The sequence below is a fragment of the Manduca sexta genome, chromosome 9 (genome assembly GCF_014839805.1).
Source record: "Manduca sexta isolate Smith_Timp_Sample1 chromosome 9, JHU_Msex_v1.0, whole genome shotgun sequence".
Taxonomy (NCBI): domain Eukaryota; kingdom Metazoa; phylum Arthropoda; class Insecta; order Lepidoptera; family Sphingidae; genus Manduca; species Manduca sexta.
The window spans coordinates 7,009,731-7,024,781 of record NC_051123.1 but is presented as its reverse complement, the minus strand read 5'-3'; the positions used below and the strand labels follow the sequence as shown (position 1 = coordinate 7,024,781).

General features: G+C 35.1%; 1 protein-coding gene across 2 annotated transcripts in view; it reads right to left on the bottom strand.

Moving 5' to 3' along the window:
• LOC115441363 (LIM/homeobox protein Lhx1) overlaps positions 1-15,051 on the bottom strand; it is a 71,475-nt gene that overhangs the window by 40,841 nt on the left and 15,583 nt on the right. For both annotated transcript variants that reach the window (XM_030166129.2, XM_030166130.2), the window contains exon 3: positions 9,151-9,362. In XM_030166129.2, the coding sequence (XP_030021989.1) occupies positions 9,151-9,362 (212 nt within the window). The remainder of the gene's footprint in view (positions 1-9,150; positions 9,363-15,051) is intronic.

Genomic DNA, 15,051 nt, shown 5'->3' with positions numbered 1-15,051 from the left:
ATATGTCAAAATATGAGGTACTTATGTTAAAATTAAGGTCATTATTTAACCGCTTTTCAAATACAAAGCTAGGACGCCGACCCAAGAAATTCCAGCACGCTGGTATCAAAATCCAAGGTACCAATACTTTTTAATTAACCTAAAGAAACGTTGCACAATTCAATTTTCGAACGCAAATTAAACGGCGAAGGTCGTCCGATTGAAATTCAAATTCAAAGGTTACGGTGACAATGAGTTGTCCCAAAGTTAGCAGCAAGATTAACAACCGATAGGGCAGTTTGTTGAACTCGCAGGGTGCGTTCGAGTGGCCAGGCCTCATACCAACACTGGCCACCCGTCAATTTCACGCCATTTACCCGCGCACAATACTCACACCACAGAGGAAAATAATAATTTGAAAAAAGAACGCGCCGACTCCTCGCGGCCGCACGTCACGAACTGAAAGCTCGGAAAATTGTTCCGTCATTGCTTCGCCTTTCCGATACCGTGATTACTTTAATGAGATATGTAAATCATGCAATTATTTCATTGTCTTCATGTGGGCATCCATTTTATCGATGCACCGACAGGAAACATTATAATACTTGAGTCGCAAGCGCAACAATTATCCCGTTCGACCTCCGCGGTTTGACAACTAATAATTACTAATAAACCCCACGTAAAAAGTCGGGCCGTCCAAATTACGCTAAACGCCGAACTTAACCCTCGAAACGTCGCCGACAATTACAGTTAATAAATAATAATTTCAGTAATAAGCGTGTACAAAAAGTTGTTGTGATGTCCGTTGTATTGTGGCCCCCGAGTTGGAGATGAGGCAGTTGGTGCGATGGGTCAATAACTCTGGTTGTTGTTTAAAACACCGCGCACGTCCCATAATGGCGCTGGGCAACAATCGCGCGGCACTAGCGATTATAACGATTACTGTCGATAACTTGTATCGACACCGGCTATTTGGTTAGTCGGTCGATTACCGATAATTTGGCCCGAGGGTACGCTCCTGCCGCTGTAAATCGCTCACCGATTAGTTTTTTTGCCGTCTTTGTTTGTGTGTACGCGATAGTCGAAATTTAGATACCATTCGCCTGACATAACGTCACCACAGTATCGAGTAACAGAACGAACTTGTTTTCAGATTTGTTTTTTGTACTCATATGTTGCAGGTGATGTACTAAATATTATAAGCTGTTATCATGTTGCTAATTTAATTATGAAAATTATTAAATGACCATGATGAATACCAAATAATTTTATGGTACACATTATTTTATAACAATTAATTATGATATTATTCAAGTTACATGATACGAAATTACATACGCTATAGGACGTTAAAAATATAGTACATACATAATGAGATAAACAAAGTTTCTTGCTAACCTTTGTAACAAAAACTCGATGTTGATTGTTAATTTTATTCCACTTTACAATTAATAAAAAAAAAACACCCTTTTATTCCAGCTATTCCTAGATTCTACATCCAACAAAACATGAAAGCTTTACATTCCTAGTACATAAAGGAGGTTTTACATAACTCATTCTTTTTTTAGCCATGATTTTATTAGGATTTTGACAAAATTCTCTTCTGAATGATATCTTCGTAGCACGATCACCCGTCACTAGTGATTAAACCGATTAAAATGACGTCAAAACATTAAAAACTTTATCTTGTGTTTATTGGTAGAATGATTCAGTTTTTTGTTGTCTAGATGCTTTTTTGTTCGCTATATGTTAGTAATATGCGAATAAACGACACGAAGATTTAATACAAGATTTATTTTAGTATGAACTGTTTATAATCTTTGAATGCTTGATTGAAGACACCTCGAAAAAATTATAGTGTGCTTAAATATTGTGATATTCAAATATTATCACTGCTTTGGTAGCGTAATTGTATTACGTATGCAGCACGAGTTGCGCTCTAGACTGGGGTTCGAATCCCGGGTTGAACTAACTGATATTGCGGTTTTCTTCTTCCCGGAATCTGGCCTTTGTATCAGATATGGCGATAGACTTGTCCTCTATCAAAGCATGGGACGGAACACACACGACAAAAAGTGGGTGTCCTAATAGCACTTCTTTTTATCCTTTGGAAGATAAAGTCATGATGTGTGTTTCGTTCTTACTTCAAATGTGAATGTTAATTGTTCCAATTCATTCATAAAATTGATTCGTCTGTTCATGATATATGGAAAGGTATCTTGTGCCTCAAATTGTTTAAGACCACTGCCTCAAATAAACGTCTGAATTTGAAAAACAATTTCTCATGTCAGTAGTAGTATAATATTTGATTATATTTAAGTCAGCAAACATCACTTACTATCAGATGACCGTTGCTCGACAGACACTGTCAACATTTCATAAAATAAAGTCTAGAAAATATATCCATTGTTAAATCCGAAAACCTAAAATCCTACATGTTTTATCGCGGGCTTGTCCGAGGGCGAATGTTTTACTACCTATAATTCTATTTCATGTGTCCATATAAAATAGAAACTCAGGACTGGCGAGCTTTCAAAAACGCTACATTAAAACATCATAAAACTCAGACATAAATGTTTAGTGCGGCCAGTTTACGAGCACGCTACCTATCGATCTTAACGACGTATAAAAATTAATGGGCAACGCAGTGTCGGCGCTCGAGTCGCCTGATGGAGACCGATCTAGAATACCTTCGCGCGAGGGTAGGTAGAGACAACGTATAGCTTACCTGTTATTCTAGTATCCGAAATTTAAGAATATTTTAATACGTGCCACTCGGCTTTATAACACCTAGTCTTACGCCTTGCTAAAGAGAGAGAAAAAAAAAGTATTCGATATTTAAAAATATTTTAATACGTAATACTCGGTTTTATAACATCTTATATTCGAAATTTAAACGTCCGTTTTTAAATATTTTAATACTCTGCTTTATAAGCAAAGGAAACTATGGTTGAAACAAAAGGTATACCATCATACATACTAATGGAATTGTTCACTTAAATTATAATCGATTTTGACGACTTAAATGATTTCTCTAACTGACCAAATTATTCTAGTGATATATTATATCCAAAATCCAATAGCTTAATTTGGTACGTTACCATTCTGCGTTAATGACTCATTATCGGAAAATTTGGTTGAAATAAATATTGAGCAACAATTTGTTTACATTTCTGATAAAAATAGTAAACATATTTTATTACTCTTGGCAAACTTTATAAGTGACTTGAAGTTGGGCACACACGCCTTCTAAGCCTTCTGTTGCTGTCTAAGATTGCTGCGACACCGTTCATAACTAACTTCAGTTGGGATAGATAGACGATACGAACGAACGAAGATAGTAATTGTATTGTATATTCTCGTTGTAATAACTCAAAGGCGTGGCAAAATATCAGTAGAATACAAAAAGATTTGCCTGAGGTTCTTTCGGTATTTCTTTCCGATACCTACATTTAAGGTAAACATCTAATTCCCAACTAAATGTAAGTATTGGATAGCAATCAAATGTAGACTTTCACAAATCTATCATACGGTTTATTTTATTTAAACTCGTAAAAATTAAAAACAAAAACTATCCAGACTTGAAAGGTTGACTCGCGGATCACTCTGAATTCTTGCTTGGTTATGATTTACTAACGCAAATACCGTAAGAGATATCTAGAAATATGAATATTCAAAGTTTCACGGAAAAATACGACGTACTTGTCAGTCTTAACTCAATCCGTCTGTCGGATGCAGAATCAGGAATAATGGCCCACCTCCCTTCCTTTAGCTACCGGCGGGGGACGTGAGGAAACAGGCAGGGGGGAAACGAAATGGGATTCTATCGGTCTCCTCCATTCCACGCCATTCGGGATACCTACTACGTGACTCTATATAGACGACGGGGACAAAAATAACTTTGCAGTCACCAACACCGACCTTAACCTTTAAAACGTGGCAAAGCTTCACAATTGCTCTACACCCAACCGCATTTATAGGTTTGTCACGTAGAACTAAACAAACTTTTTACTTTCGTTTCATTTAGCTCTTAACACAAGGTGATAGAGATTAATATGCTTTGTTAACGTTTGAAAATAAAGCATTTGTTTACGTCGTCGTGCGGCAAAAAAATTTAAACTTTTTGCTCGGTTGACATTAGATTATTTTGCTTTGGAATTCTTTTTTATACGTGTATTTAGGTTGTTGGTTACTACAAACCTTATAAAATACGATGTATCTAATATGAATCTGGTAGTAAATTTTAAGTAGTATCCAAAAAAGCAGCATATGTAATAAATATACTGATTTAAATAATGTAGCTTGCTGTACAATATTATAATATATTCCTATTGCAGTGTTTTGAGAAGACATAATAGTGTATGGTAAAAACTTATTTAAAACACTTTATACAATTATCATTTTTTATATTTTCTCCTAAAATGAAACTTTTCTACGTTTTTACCTAAACAACATAAAAAATTTCATCAAAACCATTGTTCCTAACTAGCAATACATTTTCCATTCAAACGAATCCACAATCAAAACCCATCGAGTATTGCAAACATTGTACAGCCAATAGTCAACAGAAATACCATCCGGACATAATCGCGAGGGCGCCAGACCGTGCCCATTCCAAACAACAGATCGCGGCTATCGGTTGCAACGCAAACAGCCTACAGCCTCGGAATATTTGCAGGGGCACAGCCCTACGGAAAACGCTCCTGTTATTAATGTTGCATTAACAATTTTTTATTTTTTACCAAGTGCTTAAACAGAAATATTTTCATTAAAAGAACAGCATTAGAAATCTTAAAAATATTACGACAGTATACTAAACTGTTGGTGTGTGTGCCTAATGAGATAAAAAAAATTAAATTCTATATTTCGACTTGTAATATAATATTTTTTTTACTTATTAATTTTTAAATATTTAACTGGTCACAACGATGAAAAAACGATAATATTAAAAAAAAAATATAACGGCAAAAAGGAAATTCTATTTTCAAAACTGACAGAATGATGTTAGAAAGATCTCGTGGATATAGAACGGGGGATCTTTCACCCGAGTCGACCGTGCAAATGGCGCGTGTGTTTGATTGATAAGCGTTATCGGCTCGCGGCGCACGACTCCCTGTACCCCGCCTGCGTGCCGCTGATACCGCGCACAACACTTGTATACGTAGGGTTGCCAGAAATAGAATTCCATTGTATGGAGTTTCCGCGAGTTTTATTTGGTAAACAATACCTTTTGTACAAACGTTTTTTGTGATAAGTTTATTTGAACGAGTGTATTGCTTTTTATACGAATTAATGACAAGACGGGTAAGTCCTTCGTATGATGAAGAATGAGAATTCATAAGTACACTAAATAGCGTTGCTTCTACCGAGTCAAACTAAAGATATTTCTAAACAAATAATTATACTATTTATATAAATAAATGAAAGATCTATTTTTTTAGAGACACGGGTAATAAAAAGGCCACATATAATTCCACTATGAAAACGACTTGCAATTTTGAATTAACCATATCAATAACCTAAGCTCCTTAACGTGGGGTTCGCTCGGCTCGTCTAATCCACTCGCCGTGGGTTTAGCGCAGCTAGTGGAAACAATTCCCTGTTTGTATCCCATATCTGCATCATTCCACTGGCTCAGAGGGGTCCCAGAGATGTTATCTATCTCCCCTTTAAATAAACTATGGGATACTTATATATTTATTGCCATTTTGCAATATAGGCGACAAAATGTGTAAGCCACAGTTTTAATTGTACTAGGGAAAACTACAGTCGTGTAAATAATACGCAATTTATTTAAGTCTCTTAATTTCATATTATTGCGATATTGCATTTTTGATGTGTTCAAAACCTATAATAGAACAAAAAATATATTAATAAATATTAAAGGTATCAATAATTTTTATGCGCATACACGTGGAGGCAAGAGCCACCGCACTTGTCAGTTTCCGAACGTCATGAATATGCAAACTTAAAAGCGACGTTCAAACGCGCGTTGCGACTTGAGAGCAGCTTTATGTATTCAATTAAAACACTGGTGAATATAATCTCGCGTAATAATGTTCGTGGATAATCGATGTAGCTATAGATATAAGTATAAATATAGGTACTTACCTAAAAACATAACTAACAACTATATTTCATATTAATGTATACATATAGAACATTTTAGATTTAGCATTTTACATCGACATTTCGGTAGCATTCGTTCATATTGACGTCATTAAATTGTATTATTGTTACCAGTTTGATTAATATATGCGACCAGCGGACACAATCTCACAATCCTATACCGTATTAACAAATGTGTATACGAATATGTATTTCTAGTACTAAGTACAACTGTACTATCGCACGTGTCAAATATATCTGATCCATATGTATACTAATATATACAGTTTGTTTGTTTGAACACGCAAATCTCAGAAACTACTACACAAATTTCTTTTTTTTTTCACTAATAGGAAGCTACACAAGTCTTGAGCACTATAAGCTACTTTTTATCCGAAAAAACTGGGAAAATATTTATCTCGGATAATTTTCTTCACGCGGGCGGAGCTGCAGGCAAAAACTAATTAGTCATAATACTGGAATTGAAACTATCTCTCTCTCTTTCCCACCTAACTATACCACAACATACATAATGTTAGTTCTCGCGTGTTACACGAGTGGATATTTGCGTGCACTCCAGGTCTAACAATGTCTAAACACAATTAGGTTGCGCAAACAACGGGCGGCGCCGCGGGCGAGCACATGTCGCGGACACACGGCCTCCATGGAAACTAAAGGGGAGGATTTATTGTAAAAATATTGGTTTATTATGTTGAATTTTATGTTACCTATTGTTTTTACCCGACTGTCGGAGGAGGGTAATGTTTTTAATATTTTTAGCAGTGTTTCTTAATATCCAATAGGCCAATAATAATACGTTAATAATGTTAAAACTCCGAACGAACACAACATCTTTACTTAATAAAATTATAACTGGCCGATTTCTACATTATAGATATTGAAAAAAAAAGGAAAAGAACGGTTTTTGTCTATTTGTATGTGTATATATCATTTAAAACGACTGCATGGGCTTGAATGCAATTTTTACGATGTATTTCTAAAGGTCCAACTAAAAATATAGGCTCCATTTTAAAATATAAAGTGAGACTTTTACTTCGGTAAAACTTATTCATGCAGGCGGGACTACGAGCGAAAGCTAATAATAAATAAAGATACATTGAACAGACAAATTGTTAACAACTCACCAGTATTAACTGAATCTAAATACATGAACCACATAGTTAATACGCAACACCACGATATAAATACAAAATATTAACCTTTAATGGTCACAAATCATACGTTTCTTACATCCAAAGCGCTCGAACACAAGCAATTTATTAGAAGCAGCTGCACGCGGATTAGTTACATTAATAATCTATAGAAATATAAAAAATTAAAAAGAAAATAATGCAAGTAAAATGCTAATTGCCGGCCAGTATTAACCTCTGATACGAAGCGGTCGGTACAGAAGCACAAACGGAATATATTAACATTGAGTACGCTAAATAATCCAATAAAACCAGAAATACCGGACTTCGCATGATGTATAGAAACCGACCCGGTTTTTTACGAAGTGTTAAACAAAACAGATTTATCTACCTACTATCAATTTATTTTACTAACTTGCAAAACTAATATTTTTGTATTAAAAATATTAGTTTTACAAGAAACAGTAATTCGGTAGATTAGACATGTATGTAAGTATTGTAATCCAGATATCGATTTTATAAAATATTTAAAATATACACTGAGCTATAGTAGCGGCACCAACACGCTTGCAGCGCTAATCTGACCCCAGTTTTCATATGTGTTTAATTGTGCATTCGTATCTGCATTTTTTTTAATGTCACAAAAATTCATGTTATCGACATTGATAACGTTTTCGAACTATTTTTATTAACCATCTACCGATATTCCTTTTTTATTTTATGGAGTTTTTGCTTCAGAACCCTTACCGCGATTATGCAAAAATAATGTTATATTTATTCTATGTCTATAGATAATGTCGTTTTTGCTTTTGACTATCGCTTTGGTAGACAATTACCAAGGTACAAACATAAATGTTTTGATATACGTTGTATCGGATATCGGAGTGATTCGGTCAAAATATTTGTACTAGGAGTACAAGCGTGGCTCACGATCTCTCGTCTCGACTACGAGCCGTAGATTTTTTCCGAGCGCTGCCAACGTGTTGCCTGCCAGTTGCCACAAAGCGGTAAATGAAAAAAGTAAAAAAGCCGTCTACGCCACTACCGCGTGGAGACGTGGCTAATGTGTAATGCGGTTGAGGTTTTTATCCGACGCTTAGTACTTTTTATTTCCTTTTTTCACTCGGATTCGGTTACGGTTCGTATTGATCGACAAAATTCGATTTCAAAATGGGTGCTGCGAGAGTTTTATTGTTGCACTGATACGTTCTTAAACAATAAAAAACGCATTTTAAATGGGGAATGCAATTCTCACATGTCACGTTCGGAAATTGAAGGAGACGTGGTCGTGTTTTAGAAAAGGTAATTATTCTGCACCGATTGGCTCCGACGCCGAGTGAGGACAATAAAAGACCTCATTTATTTTTTAATGCGGCAACACTGAGTCGATTGTTAACGTGATGTCGTGTGTCCGATGTTTGATTGGACTTGCGTAAATAATGTTTAGTTTGCTGACAAGAATAGCGCAATTTCAATGTAATCTATAAGTTGATTTAGTCTATTTTGCGACATTGACCCGTCGTGTCGCCACACATCGGCTACAAATTACCTTTCACAAACCAACTCCCTCGTATTGGTAGCTAACGCAAAATTAGATCAAATGCTACCGACTTTCACATTTTAATTACACCATGATTCATCAAATTAATGGGCGATATTTATAAAAAAAACATCGCACATAATTCTTTATTTGGTACCGTTACTACCTAACCTGACCAGTCCGTTGTGCTTGTCTGTGAGGCATAGACACATCTGATAACCTCTAAAACCCAGGCTGTATAATCTGCTGGCTATGCCATAAAAAAATTTAACAGATAATCATGTCACCGTTTATAAATCCATCGATGAAAGTAGACAGGGGATAATAAAACACCTTTCACAAATACCAGAATATACATGATAAAAGACTCACAATGTTGGGTCGGCGCCTTTCCGGCGAGGTAATCCTCTTTGCATATAAACTTGTTGTCGTCCAAAACGTAGAGTTCTTCACCGGTGGACAGCTGCTTTCTACACACGAGGCACGTGAAACAGTTGAGGTGGAACACCTTTTCCCGCGCTTTGCGGACGAGGTCTGATGGTGATATCCCGTGACCGCAACCGCTGCATTTTGTGCCGTACCGCCTGTGAACAGAGAATAAATTAAGTCACCGGACTAGCATCGGGCGCGGTTTCATCAAGTTACCTATACTGAGGTATACGTTTATAGACTGGACTAAACTGAATTAAACTCAGATTATAATTTAATAATTTGATCGAAATAGCTCAGGAAACCTAGCAAACAAATCATATACAAACTACCTACTACATGACGTGTGATTTTAAAAAATATAGCATCATAACGAATTATTAATGTGTTTATTTATAAACATAATTATTACACCCGTTTTGTACTTTTTACTTATCTGTCCATATTTTTGGCGATGGAATAAATCGTGCATCGTTTTTTTTTTCATTGATAGATGCTGAATGTAATTATGACACGAGATTCTAAAGTTAAAATGTCACTCAGCGTACCTACATTAAACGTTTTTATACTTAGGTCCTTTTGTAGGACGTCAAATAATCCACCTAGAGCGAACTACCGTAGGGCTGGTACCCGACCTTTTTTTTACAATCATTATAATATTCAGCATTTTTGTTTGTCAAAGATATTTTTAATTCTATAATAATTTTAGAATATACAATTTGCATATTCGTTGCTATATAAAGAAATTGCACTTTTTTTATATTTAGTCCAATAGTACTTTCTTGAATATCTTATTTTATTTTCTAGTAAAAGTTTTATCGTACAATAGCGATATATCAACAAACGCCGCATTATCGCGGACAAAGCTGTAAATTTATGTTAATATATACGAAGACACCGCTAGTAATTAATATACGTAATCTACAGATAACATCCGTTATAGGGTTGGTATACACTATGTAATTTAACTAATATAAATCATTTTTCATGAATTCAACGAAGTAAGACCTATTTTAATCATATCAGCCATATAGATATATCTTGTTTAGGAAATAGGACTCTGGAAGAGGTTGAGTTTTTTTTTTAAATAAACATTATTCGATGTAGTCTTTCGAAGTATAAGCAATACAGTATATAAGGCTGGTGAGTTAACCATATTTGCAATGTTGGCTATCCTAGATGCAAGTACTCTTAGATTAACTAGCCGTTTCGCCGCGCACACCCTCAGAATGACTTTGGAGATACATCAGTATACTTAACTTAAACGACAGATTTTTTTTCGCCAACCCTAAATATGACAAACGGCGCCGACGGCGACGGCGAGTCGACAGTCGTGTCGAAAGTTCTAACATTTGCCACGGATATAATATGCGAGATACTTATGTTAATTTGCGTAATTAATATTCGAAAAAAACATCGAGAAACACTATATATATTCTGGTGCGACTGTACTCGAATTTTTTTCGTAAAAACAAAAGACGTGCTTTAATTTTTTTACGTGACTAAGCAATGATACATGTTTATTGAAATTGCGTGGTGGAAATCTCTGGAGAGCTCTACGCCTGTCTATTAATGGAATCTACACGTCCAGATAATCTAATTACAAAATACAGAATATTCCCCAAATTGTACTCATCATCACAAAACGTCAGATTTAAGACTCATAAAACCTTTAAAGCTTAACAATTTTAAAAAAGAAAGGAATCACGGATGTCTGCCTACAAATGTCACAGTGATTGGTATAAATACATAAAAAAGTACACTTTCTTAAACTTTTTAAAAGTCGGTTAAAATGAAATTACTAGTACTTACTAGCAAGCTTTTTCATAGCACTGAAGCCTATTACTAGTTGTTATATTATATGAAAAATTCACTACATTTAATTAATAAAACCATTTTCTAGTATGCTCTATATATGTCACAAAACAAAATGGACCGAATGATATTAACTGCTAACCTTTATCAAAGATGTAGCTGTGATTGATTTATTATTTTAAATATTTAATTTATTGTTTTATAATTTTTGACTAGCATATAAATGAAGAACACAACGTGCAAACATACTAAGTAATGGTAGATATATTTTATTCCTTCCTAGCTGAAGTGCAGCCGAAGCCAGCTAGCATGCAGGAGATATTATAGTGCATAAGTGTGTGCGCAATATACAGGTGCTCTTCCTGTTCCTGCACTCTCATAGTCCGGTGAGACGGCAACCCGAAATGACCGGAAACAGATCAGGCGCAGAACCAATGCCTTTACGTGCTTTCCGAGGCACGGGGGCATCACACCGCCTACTTCCCGCGGGCTGCGACTGAGTTATTTTTAAGATGGAAAACGCAGTCACAAAAAGCGCTCACCCATGAGTCCGGTGTGTTTGTATAAGCCCGTTTTTACCAAGACAAGAAAACGTACTCAGGCTAAAAAAAAAAATTGTTGTTCCGACCCGGGATTCGAACCCAGGACCTCAGCGCGGTAGTCATACTTATACCATTACAACTACGCCACTGTAGCTATACACAAAATTAATTGCTCTATGGATTTCTAATATGCATAATATAAATTTATTACGAAACATTCGGTATCCCGCCATGTAAGATGACCCAGACGCCGCTTAACTAAGAATTCTTAAAGATGCGGAGAAATTAGAATCTATTTGTTTTCACGTACCAAGTCTTCAAATCACTAATACATTAAATTATTCGATAAACACCTGATTTACGAGTTATAAACGTCCCTATGTCCATAAACAGAGACTCTACATAAAAAAAACAAAATTACCAAGTTGTTGAAACGCATAACCGGCGTTAACAAGATGGATGTAAATATATATAGAGATAAAATTACAATATTCCGATATCCTTACATATTATTAAACAAAGTGTCCCGTCGAGTATGTCTTTCCGCCATAAACTCAAAAACTACAAACGGATTTCTACGTACTTAAGTATAGAGATAGTTTGAGACCTTGGGAAGGACATTGGCTACTTTTATACTAGGAAAAAATATATCAGAACTTTCATCCTGGAAAAACTCATTCACACGGGCAAAGCCGCAAGCAAAAGCTATTTACCATATCGACATTCGTCGAAACTCATATTTGAAATACGAATAAGTTAGTTATATTTCCAGTCCTAAAAATTATGTATGTAACAACACGTTTGCAAATCTAGTTATTTCTTATGTTTTCAGTTTTTAGTGCTTCCGTTTATTATAAAGATATCCCATAAATTATATTTTTGACGTAAATAAAATTAAGAATAATAATCCGTTATATTATGACGGCGTTGGTCTAGTAGTAATTTAAATATGGGTTGTGAAGTGAGTTTCGAGGTCCAATATTCATTATAGGCAATAATATTATATGGGCCTATGTAACAAAATAGACCTGAGATTCATCCCCAATATAACCTCTGGCGGGCCGTCATAGGCTAAACCGCTTGCACAAGATACTTGAAAAGTGGGTCGTACTGATTACTGTGAACTGAGATAGGAAGTAGAAAAAGAAAAACCAGTTATACATACAAATGATAGTAGCATTTTGACCTAACGATTAATTTCCGAACAATCATGTCGCATAAAAACTTATCTTCGGCAAAATTGCACTGTGGTAGAAGCCTAATGAATGTTAATCGCCGTATTTGATTGATATAAGGTTCTAGAATCGCTCATAATTATTCATATTTTATGTTATTTTAAGCCCGTTTGTGGGTCAGTGGCATAGTGCTAATGATGCGGGCCGTCTAATAAATATCCGCTTCGGAGTTTTAAAATGCGAAGCTTTACATAGTTAACTGATATCTTGAGTAAATAGAAATGCTGATTTGGTAAAACTTATCTACCAAATCAGACGTACTGGCCAGTGAACTTTTTATTTCAATATTCTTTTTTTAAAAATTATCGAATATTTTGCCTTTCGAAAAAAACGTTGATATGTGTTGTATACGATGTTGTATGCTATACCTACATATAAGTAGCGCCAATAACTCAGAAAGTTCAATGTTTTTAAAAATGTCGTGAGCAAAGACCATATATGTATATTCAACAATGTATTCCATTTGCTTTCTCATTCATCACAACCATTTTCAATACCCACCATATTCTGTTTCAAAGTTTATTGTAGTTTACGTTCATTAAACCGCGTATAAATAAAAGTTCACAACGATTTATTATAAAATATAATCGATAATCATCATAAATCGAGTTGAGATCGTAAAATTATGATGGGATAGGTATTGGCTGGTTGTAAACGACTGCTACCGTATTACTGAAAAGTACTAGCGCAGCCATCTTTGATGTACACATAAAAATGAATCAATGCGGTGGGCCTTATTATGTACTAGGCATCAAACGCAGTTTAATTTACGCCCTTAACGAGATAATTTTATAGTTAATTTTTATGCCAAGAAAACTTAACAATGTGTATGCTGCCGTGCTAAGCTCAAAAACGGTATCTAAAAAAAAACAATATCTTGATTTTCATGTTGTCATATAACTTAAATTAATGCCTATCCAATGAACTTACCTAAATACCGGTATCTTGTTTAGAACTTGTAAAAACCTTAAAAGAGTTTTCTCTATCTCAGCTTTACATACAAAACTATATTTACAATACTTCAATTATCTCGAAATAAGGTTTCCCTGACTTTATAACCAGAAAAAGAACACTAAAAATATCTGAAATAATTTTGGAATGAACTCCCTGCATCGGTGTTGCCCGAGTGATAACTTGTTCTTTAAACGAGGCTTGAAAAGAGTGCCCACATCTCAGTAAGCAACGGTTTGGCTGTGCATCTGGCATTGCAAAGTCTATGGACGGCGGATGCTTACTATCAGGCAGAACGCTTGCTCATTTGCCTACTAAGGCAATAAAAGAAATCTGTCGGTTAGAATTACTAGTTGACGATACTTTCCAGAAATATTAGGAGGAATTATTTAACTATATATTATCACACACTATGCTGACATGTTGTTACATAGTTCATAATGCGTTAGCTTGTTAAAAATGAAAATACATAACAATTATAATTATGTTATGAGAGGCAATATGTGACAATGTTCAGCAAAAGGAAATAAAAAATAGGTCGATAGAGCAAAAAGCATAATATTTCGAGTTTATAGGACAGTTTACATCACCTAATATTATCGGTTATGCAAATTACGGTTTTATAAATAGCTAAAATACATGTTAGTTTTAACTGAGCATTTTTAAATACTCGTTACTGTAAACAAAACATACCGGAGAAGCGACGTTAACCTGCTATGTACCTTTTTTATTATTTTATCATCACATTGAATTATTACCAGGTACATTTGCATAAACGATGGAGGCCGCATGAATAAAACATAAATTCGGTTTGGCTGTACAACGCTGGCAATACGCCATGTTGTATGTTCCATAGCCTCCAGTTTAAAAAAATCTCAGTGTTGCCAGTAAATATAATGGCAGTTTATGGCATGTCTTTGATCGTTCCTACGCTGTTTGTGCTGGAAGAAAATATAAAGTTCATCCATTTTACTTTTGAAAAGTAATTACAAGAAAACATAATTCAAATGCGCAATTTTTTTTCAAGTACATATATTTTGCGTTGTACTAAGGCGAAATATCTTTTAATTATTTTAAAACAATTCGAGCTAAGCATTAACTATAATGCGTAGTATGATTAATCATTAACTAGTTACAATATTTAAAGAATACATCCACATACACAGTCAAGCCTTTTATCCTGAAGGAGCAGGCAGAGATGCAATTGGCGCACCCACCCTCATCCGTGGGTATTCCGTCATATAATACGACAGGGTGCGAGTCAATCGCCATATCGGGGACAACTCTCAGACTCCGGGCTG